Below are 18,262 nucleotides of genomic sequence, written 5' to 3' on the forward strand. Positions count from 1 at the left end.
TTAATATACTCGAATGCATTAGGGCTTAAAGCCTCAAGCTGCAAAAGAGATTAGACTATGTGTATTTTAGTGCAATTGCATCATTTATACACAGCTAAATATAGATTAGCAAATTTGCAATAGCGGCATCATTTAAGTTACATCTCATATTGTGAATACCTTCACGATGAGTTGCCATGACATTGCGCTACTTCGAATAAGTAACACTTCACCCGAAGGAGAAGACTGTTGTTACTTATTCTCAGTGGATACCACCACCCAGACGGCACCGTTTCAGGGCTATATGGCCCTTCTTCGGTGGGTGGGTAGGTACCCAAGCGATGCAATGTCATGGCAACTTGCCGTGAAGGTATTCACAATATAAGATGTAACTTAAACGATGCCGCTATTGCAAATTTGCTAATCTATATTTAGCTGTGTATAAATGATGCAATTGCACTAAAATACACATATCTTAATATAATAAATAATAAACAAAAATTTGATGACATGGGTAACTTATTTAAAAAAAAAATATATATATATATATATATATATATATATATATTGGAAAGAAAATAAGATATATATATATACAAAGGGTACTAGGAAAGTTTTGCAATACACCTTTGTTTATTTAATTTTTTCAAAGTAATTTCCTCTACATTCAATACACCTCTCCATCCTCCGAAACCAATCTTTAAACCAGTTCTGCCAAGTTTCACTAGGGAGTAAAGCACACTCGTTGTCCCAAGCCCGTAGAAGGTCCTCATCACTGGAAAACCGCCTCCCTTTTAGCTTCATTTTCACATGCGGGAACAGCGCAAAGTCGCAGGGAGCAAGGTCTGGCCTGTAGGGAGGGCGCTCGAGAAGTTTCAGTCCTGCCCTGGTCAAATATTCGGTGCAGGCTTTGGCGCGGTGAGCTAGAGCATTATCGTGATGGAGGTACCAGGTGTCCATTCTTGACTTTGGCCGCAGGTTCTTCATAGATCCAATGACTTTAGGCAGGCATTGTTCAGTATACCACTTAGCTGTGACTGTCTTCTGCGTGTCCAAAACGACACGTTCCACAATTCCACTCGATTTGAAAAATACAGCTATCATTTTCTTCTTTACAGATCGGGATTTTCTGACAATTACGGGTGTGTCGTCATCACCAAAGACCCAAACTTTGTTTTGAGCCTTGGTCGGCAGATCTTAATAGTACAGCCAAGTCTCGTCACCTGTCACGATGTTGTTCACATACTGAGATTGTCCCTTATCAAACTTTTTTAACATCTCCCGGCACCAAGTCACACGTCGTGTCATCTGCTCTTCAGTCAGTTGATACGGCACCCAGAGAGAACAAAGTTTCTTCACGTGCAAATGATCTTGCAGAATCGAACGAATTGCTGGTGCATTTAGGCCCAAAGTATCCTCTATCTGTTGGTAGGTCACTCGCCTGTTTTCGTCAAGCATTTTCCTCACAGCAGTAACGTTTTCCTCCGTAACTGACGTTCGTGGCCTTCCCGGCCTCTCAGAATCCTCCAGAGTGAAATTTCCCCTTTGGAATTCTCTATACCACCTGAATATCGTTGTACGATGTGGACAATCATCATCTAGTGCAAGAGTCATTTCTTCTAAGCACTGGTCTATGGTTAAACCACGCACGAAATTATACCACAAAACTGTCCTTATCTCATTTCGTGACCACGATGCCATCGCAAGCACTTTACACTCTCCCTACTAATGAATAACTGAGCCCATCGACTTGGCGCGGCGGCTACTATGCACGTATGAACATGTCTCAACATGCAGCAACAAGCAGCTTCCTGTGATTCATTGTTGCGTCATATTGCAAAACTTTCCTAGTACCCTTTGTATATATATAAAGAAAATAAGATCAGCGAAGTGGACATAGAATTAAATGCAGAAGAAATTAAAGGAATAATAGAAAAAAGAAAAATAGGAAAAATTTCAGGTATAGATGAATTAAATTATGTTACTAAAATATTGGAGGAGTTATTTATTGTTATTTGGTTTTTTTTTTTTTTTTTTGGAGCATTAGCAACTAAGGCCATATTGCTCTGGGATATGCGGTGGTCATTCCCTGACCTTTCCGCATCCTCCGTATTTGGTGGTGACGGGCTCATCAAGAAGCATATGCTATGCACTGCTGGTCCTTCCCACCTGGCTACGGAGGCGCCTATTGGAGGAGTAAAGCTAACTACAGAATTATCGAAAAAAAAAATTTTAAAGAAAAGCACATATCAAGTGGTTGGTAAAAAAAATATAACAATACCAACATATAATAAAGGAGATACAGCAATTGCCAGAAATTACATAAGTATAAATTTATTAAACACTTCAGTCAAACTGCATACAAAGGTAATATCAGAAAAATTAAATGAAATTACAAAATTAAACGATGCGCAGCAAGAATTTAGGAAAATTAGATCATGCATGGATGCAATATTTACGATAAAGAAGATAAAAGAAAAAGCTTTAGAGTACAATAGACCTACTTATACATGTTTTGCAGATTCAACAAAAGCTTTTGACAGAGTTAAAATAAAAGATGTAATAGATCTGCACAGAATTCCTAAACATAGACGTAATCAGATATATATATATATAAAACAGACATAATCAAAAGAGATAAAGAAAATACAGAGAAAAGAAATAACTAAAGGAATAAGGCAAGGAGATGTACTGAGTCCAACTCTCTCTCTTCAGCTTGATAACGGATGAATTAATTAATGAAGTAGAGTAAATAAAGGAATTAGAATAATAAATAAAAAATTAAATATAATCTGTATGCATATGTACTAATCGAAAAAGTTAAAATGATTTGCAAAGAATGCTACATAATTTTAAGTAAAAGAGTATAATATGGAAATATCCATATGGAAACTAAAGAGCCTAATAATAGCAAAAGAACCACTCAGATGTAAATTATAATTAGGAGGGAATATAACAGAACAAATAATGAAATTTAACGACCTAGGAATACAGATAAGCAGTTCAGGAATAATTCAAGAAACAATAGAACAAGCATTAAAAGTGAATAGAATTGGGAGACGGGAGTTAAATAATATAATTTGGAATAATCCAAATGTTAATCAGAATGCTAAAGTTAAAATATATAAACTGCATATGTTATTATGGTCTATAATAAGACCATAATAACATATGCAGCTGAGAGATAAGAGACAAAACAGGAAAAATAAAACAAATAAATGAAATATAGAAATGAAAGCATCAAGTAACTAAGTAATAAAACATTAAGAGATAAAGTTAAAAGTGAGGAAATTAAAAAACAATGTAAAATACAACCTATTAATCAATGGATATATAATAGGAAAAAAAAATATATGAAAACAAACAGCACGAATAATAATACGTGGTCAAAAATGTTAAAGATCAGAAGACACTTCAGCAAATGAAGTACAGGAAAGCCAAGGATAAGGGGAAGAAGAATTTTTTTTCATTAATTTTTTTATTAATGTTATATATGAAAGTGGCCAAAGTAATTTTCTGTCATTCCGAAAACAAATTTTTTCAATGTTTTTAATTTTAGCAATCTTCAATGATTTCAATACTTTTACAATAATAATAAGTTAAGAAATTTCACCATGTTTCTTGATTTTTCTGTGATGAGGTACTAGAAACCCTAAAATACTTGAAAGAGTGTAAATATGAATCTAACACTATAATTCTCATCTGCTCAAATATAATGCAATGTTTGCTTAATTGCTATTTGTTAATCAATTAAACATCATGCCTGAGGTCAACACTGATGTTGTTCTTATGTTGGGCAGATCACAACATATTATAGTGCAATGTCTACAAAGATTTATTGTATTTATTGTCTCTTGTAATTCATGGAATCATAATGAAAGTACATTTGTAACTTACGTTATCCCAAACTCCTCCATTCAATAAAGGACCAGGACAAGGGCTTCTGTGGTATAAAGAATTAACACTGGATCTGGAATGGTGAAAATTTTGCTCTCGTCTCTTCCTATTAACACTTGGGGAAATATTTTCACTAGATGGGGAGGAGTTACTGGAAAAATTCAACTGTCGCCTGAATTTCAGTAAAAAAAAGTTTAAATTAGTATTAAATAGTTGTTGGCTTATATACAATATAAAAAGATTACTAACAATAACACCCTGACAAGTGGCATGTTATCCTATATATATATGTATATGTATGTATGTATACAGGGTGAGTCACGAAAAAGTAACCAAATCAACGATAGTACAATACGATGCATGCACAAGTGGGTAAATGTAGTGTACATTATCTGCCATTAAAGATGTTGGAAATGACCTCCTTGGGCTGCAAGATAGTGCTGAGCCCGTGTCAGCATGTTTTGGCAAACTCTCTGCGACACTGTACCATCGATGCTGTTCTCCTGTAATTCCTGAAGAGTGTGCAGGTTCGTCTCATAAACTTTCCCCTTAAGGTAGCCCCAAAGGTAAAAATCACATAAGGACAGGTCTGGAGAACATGGGGGCCATAAATCTTTGCTGGCAGTTCTTCTGTCTGGAAAGGCTTCATGAATTCCGGCCAGCGCTCTGTGGGATGTATGGCAAGTGGGCCCATCTTGTTGAAATATGCACCACTCCCGCTCTTCAGGGGTTAATTGTGCATAAAAGCTTTCAAATATTGCAAGGTACAAGTCTGTGTTAACAGTTGTCCCAAAGAAGATGGGCCCTACAATCCACCGTGCTGATATGGCACACCATACTCTGATTTTTTCATCATAAAGCGGTTCTTTCGTGGAGTTGGTGTGGATTTTCAATTGCCCAGTACCTTGTGTTTTGAGAATTGATGTGTTCGGATAAATGAAACCAGGCCTCGTCTCACATAAAACATTGAGTTGGATCGAGCGTCCCGCTAATGATGATGTTCAGCATCCACCTTCAATAATTTACATATTTCGCTTTATCTGTCTCTTTTAATTCTTGCATGCACGTTACACGAAACGGTTTCAAATTTAGAGAGTGCAGTACATGTACACATGTTGTCTGATTTATACTGACTTGCTGGGCTAATTTCTGGGTATTCTTCCTGGGGCTTCATTTCATCCTCTCAAAAATATCGAGCACTATGGCGTGCGAATAGATGAGGTTCGGTTCTTTTTCGCATTGAGGACACTTCCTGTTTCATGCCACTTCTTCATCAGTTGCTGTATAATGATTTGCAAAGAATGCAAATCATTATACAGCTGGGATACCAGTTTTGCTGGTATCCCAGCAGTGGGGAACTGTTCCACAAACATTCTTGTTTCCTTATGTTCGTACGGGTTTCCGTAAACCCATACAAATATATGCCTCAACAATTGCAACTCTTTCTGGAACTGAATAAGGCATGAGGTAGAAAACCCTTACAAACACACAGTACATGAGACACAAACTGGATTACGTCCAGCAAAACAGTCTTCCAACGAGATTGACCTTGAGGGGTGACGCATACTACTAATCTATGAGGAGAAAGATTTGTTTGTGCAGGTGGCTAGTCGCGACCCATGACTCACCCTGTGTACGTACATACACATATATATATATATTTTTTTTTCTTTTATATAATAAAGCAACAGTTTAAAATATTATTAATAATAGTTTATGGACTAGGGACACTGCATTAATTATGCAGAAAGTACCGAATGACCACATAAGTTTGTAAGTAGGAAAAGGCAAAGAACTAACATTACTGCAATCGTCATTACAGAGAACAAAGGGCTAACAGAACAGAAATTGCAATCACGGAGAACGCACGCACGGACGGACGGACGGATGAGCCAAAACATTATGACCACCTACCTAATATGATGTTGGTCCTCCACGTGCAGTTAAAACAGCTCGTAGCGCATACCCGGCGAGGCATGGATGCTACAAAATTTCTAAATGTGTCTTGTGGTATCTGGTACAACATGGGAGTTGTTGTTACAACACAAACCAGATGCTCGATGTGATTGATGTCTGGGGAATTTGGAAGCCAGGGCAATACCTGGAAGTCTTCCTCATGTTCCGCAAACCAGTCTCGAACAATCCGGACGGTGTGGCATGCCGCATTATCCTGCTGAAAGACAGCACCGCCAGAGGGGAAGACCATTGCCATGAAAGGGTGTACCTGGTCAGCAATGATGTTTAAGTTGGTGGTGGATGTCAGAGTGCCTGGCACATAGATAACTGAACCCACGGTATCCTAGGAGAACATCGCTAGGATACCCTGGCATGACAATGCCGTCACCGGCTTGTTTTCATCCCACGGTGCATCCAGGCACCATCACTTCCCCAGGTAAATGATGCACCCGTATCGGGTCATCCACATAGTGCAACAGGAAATGAGATTCATCAGACCAGACAACCTTCAATGCTTGCGTGCTCATTGTAGGCGCTGTCACCGGTGAACCGTGGTTAGCATAGGCACTCGGAGCTGCCTACTGCTACGCAGCCCCATTTTCAGCAGGGTTCGATGTACTGTGTGTTGTGACACATTACTCCCATCACCAGCATTCCAAATACTGGTGAGTTGGCCACAGTCACCCTTCTGTTGCCGCGTACCATCCGGGAGAGCCTTTGCTCACCTCGAGTATCAATGAGCTGTGGTCGTCCAACACCTCGCAAGCGGTTCATGGGTTTTCCCTCCTCAGACCACTTTCAGTAGGTACTAACCACGGCTGACGACGAGCATCCCACCAACTGTGTGGTTTCGGATATGCTCTGACCCAGTCATCTGGCCATTACAATTTGGCCTTTGACAAACTCGCTTAAGTCCGCTGCCTTTCCCATCTGAAGAACAAGAGTAACACTGATTAATGGAGCTCAGTATCAGGTGTTTTTTATACCGTGTCCTGATCCACGCACGTGCCATGGTTCACCTGCAGTTGCTTCGATTTGCATAATGACTTGCTGGTCATAATGTTTTGGCTCATTGGTGTGTGTGTGTGTGTGTGTGTGTGTGTGTGTGTGTGTGTGTGTGTGTGTGTGTAGGCAAAAAAGATATCTTCCTAGGGCCTCAATCAGAGGTAGGCCCCAAATTATCTGTTTCAAAAACTCATTGCTGATTTTTAATAATATTTTTTAAGTGATTTTAATCACAAACAACTTTCCACCTGCCAAGGTCAATGAACTTTACTTGAAGATTAATTCGAAAATTAATTTTTTTTTGAAATTAGTTTACTGATTTTGATGAAATTTTATATTTAGTTTTTATGTCATATAATTTGTTTTGTTGTCACAATAAAATGAAGTTGAAAATGTTCTTTAGTAGTTTTTTCTTTAGATGGGACCCCCAAATTCCATTTTGCCTTGGGCCCCATGAAGGTATACATGCCACTGACCTTAACTCAAATACCCTCATATAAATGTTCATCTTCATGTACTTTTAGATAAGATTTTTAACATATTAACATCAAGGTAATCCCATCATGTCACTCAGTAACTGATAATAAGGCTGGTAAACTAACTGGTGAGTCATTATACACTTTAAGGCATTGTTGCGCCCTTCCTAGTATTCAAGCAGGAGGTTATTACATCATATGCCCAATTTTACAGGAAAGCTGTGGTTGGTATACAAAATTCAGAAAGGAAGTTAGAAGATAAATTTCTGCAGCTGAAAGTAAACAAAGCACCTGAATTGGAAGATGCAGCAACAAAAGAGGCAGTCAAACCTGTTGCTATAATAATGACAGCATCCTTGATTCAAAAGTGATTCAAAATTTTCAAACATCCAACAACAGATAAACTTATGATCTTTTAAAGACCCTGCTGAAAACAAACTCTGTCACATTTGAATCATTGTATATTTATCAATGATATTGATGAAGGTATATCAGGCTTAGTGTCGAAGTTTGTAGATGATACAAAGGTTGGAAGGGTTGTTAATGACAGTAATGGCAGTGTGCTACTGCAACAGGATCTAGATAATTTGGACAGATGGGCTAAGAAGTGGCAACTGAAGTTTAACCTTGACAAATGCAAAGCATATGGGTAGAAGTAACCCAAGAGAAAAGTACCAACTGTGTGATACTACACTTAAGGTGGTAGAAAATAAAAAAGACCTTCGTTGTGGAAGTTGATAGGTTAAATAAATTTAAGGAGGAACTGGACAGGCATTTGGAGGGAATGGCGTGATGATTTTTTTTTTTTTTTTTTTTTGGCTGATGCTGCATAAGCTCCTACACTTGCTTTCTTGCATCATGTGCCACTACTACTACTACTACTACTACTACTACTACTACTTTTCTGAGCAATGCAGAAAGGCTGACAGGGCAGGTCATGGGGTTTTGTCAATGATATACAGGAATTTTGCTAGCAGGGAAAAGGAGGTGATTGTCCCTCTGTATAAGGAAATGGTCAGGCCACGCCTTGAGTACTGCGTACAGGTGTGGAGGCCTCATTTTAGGAAGGATGTAGATTTGCTTGAGCCTGTACAGAGAAGGGCAACAAGATTGGTGAGGGGAATGAAGGGATCCTCTTTCTAGAAATGTGCAAATGGATCTTTTATTCACAAGGGCAGTTTTAAAGGTAAAATGGGTAAATACAGCAGTGTAAATATGACTTCTGTGCCAGGGTAAGTAATAAAGTCAACAGTTAAAGAGATAATGTATGATTATTAGCATTAGTAGAGGCATATGATGCAAGAAAGCAAGCTTATAATAAGCATCAGCCAAAAAAAAACCCATCCATTTGTCCCAAATATTTCTCTAGTTCTGCCTTGAATTTATTTAAGCTATCAACTTCCACAATGACAGATGGAAGTTTGTTCCAGCCATCAACTACCCGCTGGCTAAAGGAACATTTCCACACATCTATTCAACTGTCTTTCCTCAATTTCAGTTTATGACCTTCAGGTTTATAATCTGAGCAAGAGGAAGAATTCCATCAGCATTGAGCCTGCTCAATTCATTCAAGGCTTTATTGCCTAGCAGGTGCCTAGTCTCCAGATGCTGCAATTTGCAGAACTTAAGCGTTTCTTCCCCTCACCAGTCTTTTCGCTCTTTTCTGTACTCGTTCTAGCAACTCTAGATCCTTCCTAAAATGAGGCTTCCAGACCTGTATGCAGTACTCAAGGTGTGGCCTGACCTACCTTATACAAGTGGATAATCACTTCCTTCTCCCTGCTCACAAAATTCCTGTATATCATTGACAAGACCCCATGACCTACTCTGGCACCTGTCTGCACTGTTCAGAAATGTCATATCTGTCTGCACAATTATCCCTAAAGTATCTTTCATTCTCTACTACCCTGAGTGTAACACCACCCAGTTGGTACATTTCTCTGGGGTTAATGCTACCCATATGCAGTATATTGCATTTGTCAATATTAAACTTCAGTTGCCACTTCTCAGTCCATCTGTCCAACTTTTGCAGATCCTGTTATAGCAGCATACTGTCATTACACCGTTATTAACAATCCTCCCAACCTTTGTAACATCTGAAAACTTTGGCATTAAGCTTGATATACCTTCATCAATATCACTGATAAAGGTATATCAAGTATTATATACCTGATATACCTTTATCAATGATATTATGTCAATGTATCTATGGTATTATATATCAAGTATATTTATCATTGATAAAGGTATATCAAACATCAGTCCACTAAAATCATATTTACAGAAGTGGAACTAAGGCAATTACAGCATGGATTTGTTAACTACTTCATGATTGATTACCTTACAGTAACTAATTTTTCTGATTGGCTACAATGAGATAGTCACAATGAAACTGGATGCAAAAATCATTTTGATATTACACGTACACTTAAATTTCTAAAAAGACTTTGATACCGCTCCACATGAACATCTGCTGTATAAATTGGAGCAGTGTTGAATAATGTGCAGTTATTAAAAATTAATAATTTTTAATAACTGCGCCATAGCCATAATTATGAGAGCTTCCTTGAACTCCTGAGTCCAAAGAAGCTCTCATAATTATGGCTAAGGTTTTGCTTACTTCCTTTGCTGCCTCCTATAATATAACTGGTTAGATCCCATCCATCCCAAGTGCCTTTCTTATATTTAACTTCAACAATTTCTCCTCCACCTTGCTCTCAGTCCTGCCAGAGTTTGATAAACTTCTGGCATTCCCCTCTCTGAATAACTCCTCATGTGTGAATGTAAATGCAAAATACACATTGTTTATCAATTACCTGAGCATGATCATCAATAGTTAACCCATCTACATCAAGTGGTCCAATCTGATTCATTCCTTCCTTCTGGAGTTTACATAAGTAAAGAACTCTCTGCTGTTTTTCTTTGCATGTTTTGCCAAAGATTTCTTGTAATCTCCCTTTGCTTGCCTAACCTCCTTTGTGACTTGATTATAGAGCAGCTTATACCTACTATAAGCTTCTGTATCACCTGATAAATTAAATATGCATCCCACACATTTTTCTTCTCTGCCATGAGTCTCATTAGTTCACCTGACATCCATTTAGGCCAAAACCATGAACAATATTTCTTAGTTGGTATGAAAAGCGTAGTAGCTTCCAAGATTAATTCTTTGAATGCTCCCCATTTAGAATTTGCTATTGGTAACATCATCAGTTGGTCTCACTGCATAGAATTTAAAAACTGTCTGAGATCACTGTAGTCACCTTTACGAAAGCAAAAGCCTCTCCCTTTACTATTGATGGTAGTTACATCTTTAAGCAAATCCCACATCAGTACACTGTGATCACTGTTACCCAGTGCTTCCTTTATCTGCAAATTCTTAATGCATGAATAATCAGTACTGATAATAATATCAAGAGTGTTACTCCCTCTGGTTGCCTCCGAACACTGCTGTAAAAAACAATCATCTAATCCACAAAAGCCTTGCTAGTGTGCGAGTGACCAATCTACAAGTTCCAGTCAATATCTGGGAAGTTAAATTCCTCCTGATTTACTGGCCCACCTCTATTTCCCTGTACAGTTGTTCACTGTACTCATCAGAGTCATTAGGCCTATAACACACCCTATTCTCTATTTTGCTTTCCAAGCTCTTATGTCACACCAAAGTGATTCAACATTGTACTGTCCATCTATGTCAACTGGATGCTTCCTTAGATTTTATGTGTTTCTTAACTAATAGCATAACTCCTCCTATTCTTTGTACACATTGTACTCTCCAAATTCCAATTCTGAATTCCTTATATCTGTGTGACACATCTCTGATATCCCAACAATATGCCTCTGATGTTTTGACTAGCTCCTCAAATTCATCAAATTTATTTACTAAACTCCTAGTGTTGGTGTTCACAGCAAGTATACATGCATGCATGCACCTGTTCTTATTCTTAGCCACCCTAACACAGCCCATTTATTTACTTGTTCTTCAATGATTCCCAGCAAATCTTTGAAATATCCCCAGCACTTTGTTTTCCAAGTTGATGCTCATTACATTAGAAGCAGTGCAAGAATCACTTTCACCTCTGCCAGCAGCTACTGTTAATCTATTAGTCTGTGAATCTCCCCAAACTAGTGGTTTTCCAACCCACCTAACACTGCCTGATAGCATCAGCAAATATTCATGCACCCTTTCTATTTAAGTGTATCCCATACTTCAAACATACTTCAAAATCAGGGAAGCATACTTCAAAATCAAAATCAGGGCACATATGGAAATTATAAAATCTAGTGGTCCTTCAGTTGGATGTGGCCTACAAAGGAACATAATTCACAATAACCATGGGTCAACTCCTTACATAAGACAATTTGTGTGTGGATTCCGTCATAAGTGCATTTCATTTTGTGGACACTTCAATGAAATTGAAGCAAAAAAACAATTCAAGGATAATAATCGGTTTACATGAATCAAGAACTTGATGCATTTATCGCTTGTACTTTTAGCTTGTGGAGCATATGTTGTTAGAAATTCAGAACTAGATGGTTCGTGGTCTGGGGGGGGGGGGGGGGGCCTCAATTTTTTTCATGATACGTCATGTAACAACTTTTGTGAAATTAAGTGGTTCATAAGATGCGACATGCATTCTTCATCTAGAAAATGATAAATTTGCTTTACCTTCAGAAATATGGTGCAAATTTATTTCCACCGAACTTGCTTATATACCTGGAGCCAACATTACAATAGTTAAGCAGCTATTTCCAACTAAAGTTAGATGCCAATTCACTCAATGCATGGCAAAAAAACCAGATAAATTTATTGTAAAGTTTTGGTTAGAAGCTGACAACCTTAAAATATCTACTGAATGGCTTTCCTTATTTGTAAAAGCCAATATGTGCCCAACTAATCAAACACTTTCTGCATATGTTGTTCTGAAACTAATGGAACCATTTTTGAATCAAGATAAAAATGTAAACACTGATAATTTCTTTACCAGTTTTGAATCATCTAGAAATTAGTTTTAAAAAATACTACTATAGTGAGAACCATGAATCGTGCTTGTAAAGACACTCCAACTTCCATAAAAAGTAAGAAGGCAGAATTATATTCTATTTCAGGTTTCAAACTTGATGACTGCACTCTGACAATGATGAGGCCAAAGCAAATAAAAATGTTACAATCGTGAGTAACTTGATACAAGTGTACATAGAAATATATTGTATTTACAAAGTATTTACATATAAATAATTTGATTAAATCAGAAATGGCCCTACAGTAAAAGCAAAAAATTTATGCAAAATTAAAAGTTGTGGTCTGAATGCATAAGTAATGTTTTATTATTTTTTTTGTAGTTTAGTGTTTTTTAGTTTTATATTTAAATTCTTAATAATATGTGCACCCGTATAAAAATGAAATTGAAATTAAAAAAATTCTAAGCTAAAATTGTTTATTGTTTCCTACTTTAAAAGGCACATTTTTTAAATTACAACGAAGGCACACATACACCTAGGAACCACAAATAGTAAACTACATTCATATGAATTTTAATTTTCTGAGAGTTATATTATGCCTTATGATTAGAAAATTAGTTATGATAAAACATAATTAGTAGGAAAATGTATTGAACCTCTTATTGTATCAAAGAATGTATGCAATGAGAATAGAACACTGAAGCTCCATAATCGTTTTACTGGTGTTTAATAATGCTATAAATTTATCTGTTAAATAACGTCTAGAAAATCATGAGAGTATACAAAGTTCACTGCATGGAAATTATTAAAATTTTTTCAAATATCATTTTAAACAAAATTAATGTTAGGAGGAATTATGAAAATGCCCATTAAGCAGAAAGAAAATGTATTACATAACCTTCATCTGATGATTCTTAATACAGTACCTCACGATTCTCAGTCACAAATATAGAATGAAATCTGTAAAACTTACAATTATATATCCAAAATGAATGACAATGTTTCCTTAAGTTTGATTATAACTGCATTTTTCGCAAGAGAGTTGATAAGAATGGCATTGCTAATAAAGAGATTTCTAACTATAAGAGTTGTTCTAATCTGAATAAACATCTAAAATTTCCAAAAAAATTATTCTATTACTAAACTTCAAGCCAATTTTTATGGTCTTTTTCATAGGTAGTAACAAAGGTCTCAAGCACACTTCAATATGGTATTGGTCAACAAGACAATGCTCCAAAATCTTATTTTTTCTACTGACTTTCAACTTCTTTTGCATAATGTGAAGGAATTTGAGGCAAAACTAAAAATTTGCCCACAAAAATAGAAATATTTATGGAATTTTCTTTGAAATGATGCAAGTCCCATTGTAGTTAGTTAATAAATAGTAATTTAATTCTGCAAAAGAAAATGATGCCACAAGTTGAAAAATCAAATTTTATGTTTATTATTTTGGAAACAATTTTCTTCTGGGGTTGAAAATGAGAATAGTTTTCCTGGGACCTCCAGTGAGTAGAAACAAAGTTTACTGTATTTCTCTAAATCAAACAATTTTTAAAATAGAATGGGGGATAGACGGGTGGAAAGCCACTTCAAGAATTGTGTATAGGATAAGATTATTATGTAGTTTTCTGTATCAGTTTCAGTAAAAATTTAAATTTGTCATTGTGTTCATATTACTAGTAAAAACTAAAAGTTTTTTCTGAACAGTTTTTCCTTTTCAAAATATGATATAAAGAGGTGCCAAATACTTGCTGCACGCAGGCGGCCACAGAACCAGGAATGGCCCTGCTGCTACTGGCACAAGATTTGCTGGTACCCATTGGTATTACACTACCTGTGATGGGCACAGGATTTTTGTCAGCCTAGTACACGACATTTTTTTTTTTTTTTGTTTTAGTATGAAAGAGTATGTTTCTGTAATAGCATCTATTGTGGCTGACCTCTTTGGAAGTGGGATATTGCTGGCACCTCTCAATAGAGCACTATGTTTTTTGTTCACTGGGGTGGTACTTTTGTTTTTATTTCTTCCCCCCTCTCAACCCCCAAATGTTGTGGAATTTCTTGATCCTTCATGTTTGCTTCAGTATTCATGGGAGAACAGTATGTGCATATCTGACCTGCCTCTCCATTGAAGCAGCAGTCACACCTAATCTGTGATGGCTGCTTCCCAGAAGCAAAGTGGCCAGAAACAACTAAACAACACACATTGTATACACTCATTCTTGTCCTTTTACAGAATTCTATATCATGGTGAAGTTGAAATAACATTCTGGGGTCACCCTATACAAGCTACAATACATGTCCATATGCCTCTATAAATAACAAAACACAAAAAGCAACACTTGATTTTCTCTTAAATTCAAATTCCAGATACATTTACCATGTTCTATATTTTGTAAAGTTGGTGCCTATAAGTTTAAATTTACTTGTGTTTAACTTAGCAACTCACCAATAAAATTCCATAATAAGTTAAATTATCAATGTTATCTGCCACCTAAAATGGGGGGAGTGCACCTAATGTTAAAATGAAGTACCAGGATACTGCCCTTACTGAACTACACCTGTACCCATTAGTGTCTTTGGTTTGCCATCCTCCATGACAGCATATGCGAAGTAGACCAAAGACACTCCAAATAGATATCAATATTTCAATAAATGAAATGTTGTTTTGCCATGTGTCATTCATTTGGAGAAGTTTGGGCTCGAGTTTAAATAAGTTTGGAGAAGTTATTTTGGATGCAATGAACCACTTTGGCCACAGTGCACTAGTTCATATGAGTTTTATGAGAAACAGGATGCTTTTTTTGCTTGTCCGCTTGTGTTTTTATGGCTGTCAGAATTCAATAACCCCAATACTTTTTTGGCAATAAGGACACATGCAAAAAAAAAAAAAAAAGTCTAATCATAAAGACACTTTGTCTATCTTTCAGGCATAACATGAAGTTTCAACCGAAGGATGAAAATTGTTTTTTTATACATTGGATAAGTCAACGAAGATGAAGGGTCAAGGTCAAAAGGATCAATTGCTATATAAGATCCTCCATGATTTTATGAAGAGTAATTCTGGGGAAGGGACTGAAGGTGAAAAGCATGTGTTATAGACTTATTTTTACCTTATCAAATTCAAGTTCAAGGACTGGGTTGGGTACTAGTTACTCTGGGGGGGGGGGTGCAAATCTGCCATCTTCATATAACAATTTGCCTTCAGCCAGAACTTCTATCTGATGTTGCAAAAGTGGGTAGTTTAAATAAATTCAAGGAAGAACTAGACAAACTTTTAGAGGGGGGGGGGATGGACAGATGATATGGGAGGTGTATTTTTTCGGCTAATGTCGTATAAAGTTTGCTTTCCTGCATCTGGCATTACTAATACGACCATCACAATTATAAGCACAACACACTTAAAAGTCAAAGATTAGCACCTACTATTCTGTCATTGCAGATTTTTGCATTTGGAAAATAGGTTAAAAAAAATCGGCAATGAAGCTTCTTTTGATGAAAGACCACTACTTGGTTACAATATTGTGTATTGTGTTGTAAATTAAGATTTCAGTATATAACTAAACCTAGAAATTGGAAATATTATTCACATATACATTTGGCTAAATATATATAGGGTGATTCAAACAGAATAAACTATTTCAAATTTTAACAAATCACTGCTCATACACATTGGGTAGACAACTCGTGTAGTTGAGACCTGCTAATTATGACTGTAAATTTTCAAACATCCAACAACAGATAAACTTATGATCTTTTAAAGACCCTGCTGGAAACAAACTCTGTCACATTTGAATCATTGTATATTTATCAATGATATTGATGAAGGTATATCAGGCTTAGTGTCGAAGTTTGTAGATGATACAAAGGTTGGAAGGGTTGTTAATGACAGTAATGGCAGTGTGCTACTGCAACAGGATCTAGATAATTTGGACAGATGGGCTAAGAAGTGGCAACTGAAGTTTAACCTTGACAAATGCAAAGCATATGGGTAGAAGTAACCCAAGAGAAAAGTACCAACTGTGTGATACTACACTTAAGGTGGTAGAAAATAAAAAAGACCTGGGAGTAATTGTGCAGTCAGATATGAAGTTTTCTGAGCAATGCAGACAGGCTGACAGGGCAGGTCATGGGGTTTTGTCAATGATATACAGGAATTTTGCTAGCAGGGAAAAGGAGGTGATTGTCCCTCTGTATAAGGCAATGGTCAGGCCATGCCTTGAGTACTGCGTACAGGTGTGGAGGCCTCATTTTAGGAAGGATGTCGATTTGCTTGAGCCTGTACAGAGAAGGGCAACAAGATTGGTGAGGGGAATGAAGGGATCCTCTTTCCAAGAGAGGCTTAAGTTCTGCAAATTGCAGTGGCTGGAGACTAGGCACCTGCGCGGTGATCTGATTGAGGTGTAAGGCCTTCAATGGGTTGAGCACGCTGAATTCTGATGGGATCCTTCCACTTGTTTAGATTACGAACCTAAGGGGGCATAAATTCAAATTAAGAAAAGACAGATGTAGAATAGATGTGCGGAAATTTGCCTTTAGCCAGCGGGTGGTTAATTGCTGGAACAAACTTCCATCTGTTGTTGTGGAAGTTGATAGGTTGAATAAATTTAAGGTGGAACTGGACAGGCATTTGGAGGGAATGGTGTGATTTTTTTTTTTTTTGGCTGATGCTGCATAAGCTCATACACTTGCTTTCTTTCATCACATGCCACTACTACTACTACATCCACAAGGAGGAAAAACATGGTGAAATAACTGGTTGACATAAAAAGAATTTTATGTCAACCAATCCACAGTGTGTCAATTTACAACTGATATAAACAAAGTAAAGGTTATGTGTGTGTGGGGGGGGGAATCAGTTTGTTATTGTTATTTGGTTTTTTTAAGAGCATTAGCAACTAAGGCCATATTGCTCTGGGATTATGCGGTGGCCATTCCCTGACCTTTCCACATCCTCCGTATTTGGTGGTGATGGGCCAGAACCCCGGGGGAAATCAGTGTCATTGCCATAGTACAGAGAAAACACTAACACAAAAGAGAAGTCTTTCAGGAAAGCTCACAAAAATCTGCTTGCAGGTATGCTGACATAAGTTTAATTATGCTCCAAATAGCAATCTTGCATATTTTGGAGAAGCATTTACTTTTAAAAGCTTACAAGTTATAGTTGGCGTGATGTTCAACAGAAAGGAGAAGAGGATGGCATCATAGTTTTTAGTAACAAAGCCATCTTCTCTTGAGATGAAAAGTCAATCACCACAACACTTGGTGTGGGTGTGGGCATTGAAAATCCTCAAGTTATCGAGCATGAACAGGACTACCTAAAAATAAAAGCATTTTGTACCATTTCAAGCCTTATCTTCCAGCAAGATGGAGCATCCTTTCACTTTCAAGCTTTTAAATAGCTTTACAATAATAATGTCTCAATAACATATCACCTCTGCAATGGTTGGATCAAGATGCTGAAGAAGACTTGGTGCCTACCAGGTCTCTGGTGGGGCACCACACGTTGCCATGTGTTATTGAGGCATTATTGCAAATCAAAGTGAAAGCTTGAAAGTGAGGGATGCTGTGTTTGTGACAGAAATTTCTAAACTGAAATGAAGGATTGCTATGGCAGTGGCAAAAATTACCAGATATATAGGCAAGGTCTTGGAAGAAATGAATTCAGTAATCCATTTCTTCTGAGGATCTACAGGATCCTTAGTACACTTTTAGATTTTTATCCACCTGTATATATCCTAATAATCATAAAATTTCTATAATTTCTATAATTTAATTTCTATATTTGGATCACCTTGTATGATGATTCAATAACATATATTCAAATAATCTCAAGGAACAACTAAACAGCTATGATATATCTTTAAAAAAAGAATGGTCACAAAGTAGTGATATTTGACTAATATGTAAGAGAGCAAACTTTGAATTGGTTTTCACTGATTCCCATGTTATTAATTTTTATTTAACAATTTCAAAGTATTTTAAAA

General features: G+C 36.8%; 1 protein-coding gene across 1 annotated transcript in view; it reads right to left on the reverse strand.

The window, feature by feature from the left end:
• LOC150091576 (poly(A) RNA polymerase gld-2 homolog A-like) overlaps positions 1–18,262 on the reverse strand; it is a 359,740-nt gene that overhangs the window by 308,305 nt on the left and 33,173 nt on the right. The window contains exon 3 of the mRNA XM_090384638.1: positions 3,877–4,048. Within this exon, the coding sequence (XP_090240764.1) occupies positions 3,877–4,048 (172 nt within the window). The remainder of the gene's footprint in view (positions 1–3,876; positions 4,049–18,262) is intronic.

Source organism: Mastigoproctus giganteus, chromosome 1, assembly GCF_048544385.1.
Source record: "Mastigoproctus giganteus isolate SK-2022 chromosome 1, ASM4854438v1, whole genome shotgun sequence".
In the NCBI taxonomy this organism is placed as follows: domain Eukaryota; kingdom Metazoa; phylum Arthropoda; class Arachnida; order Uropygi; family Thelyphonidae; genus Mastigoproctus; species Mastigoproctus giganteus.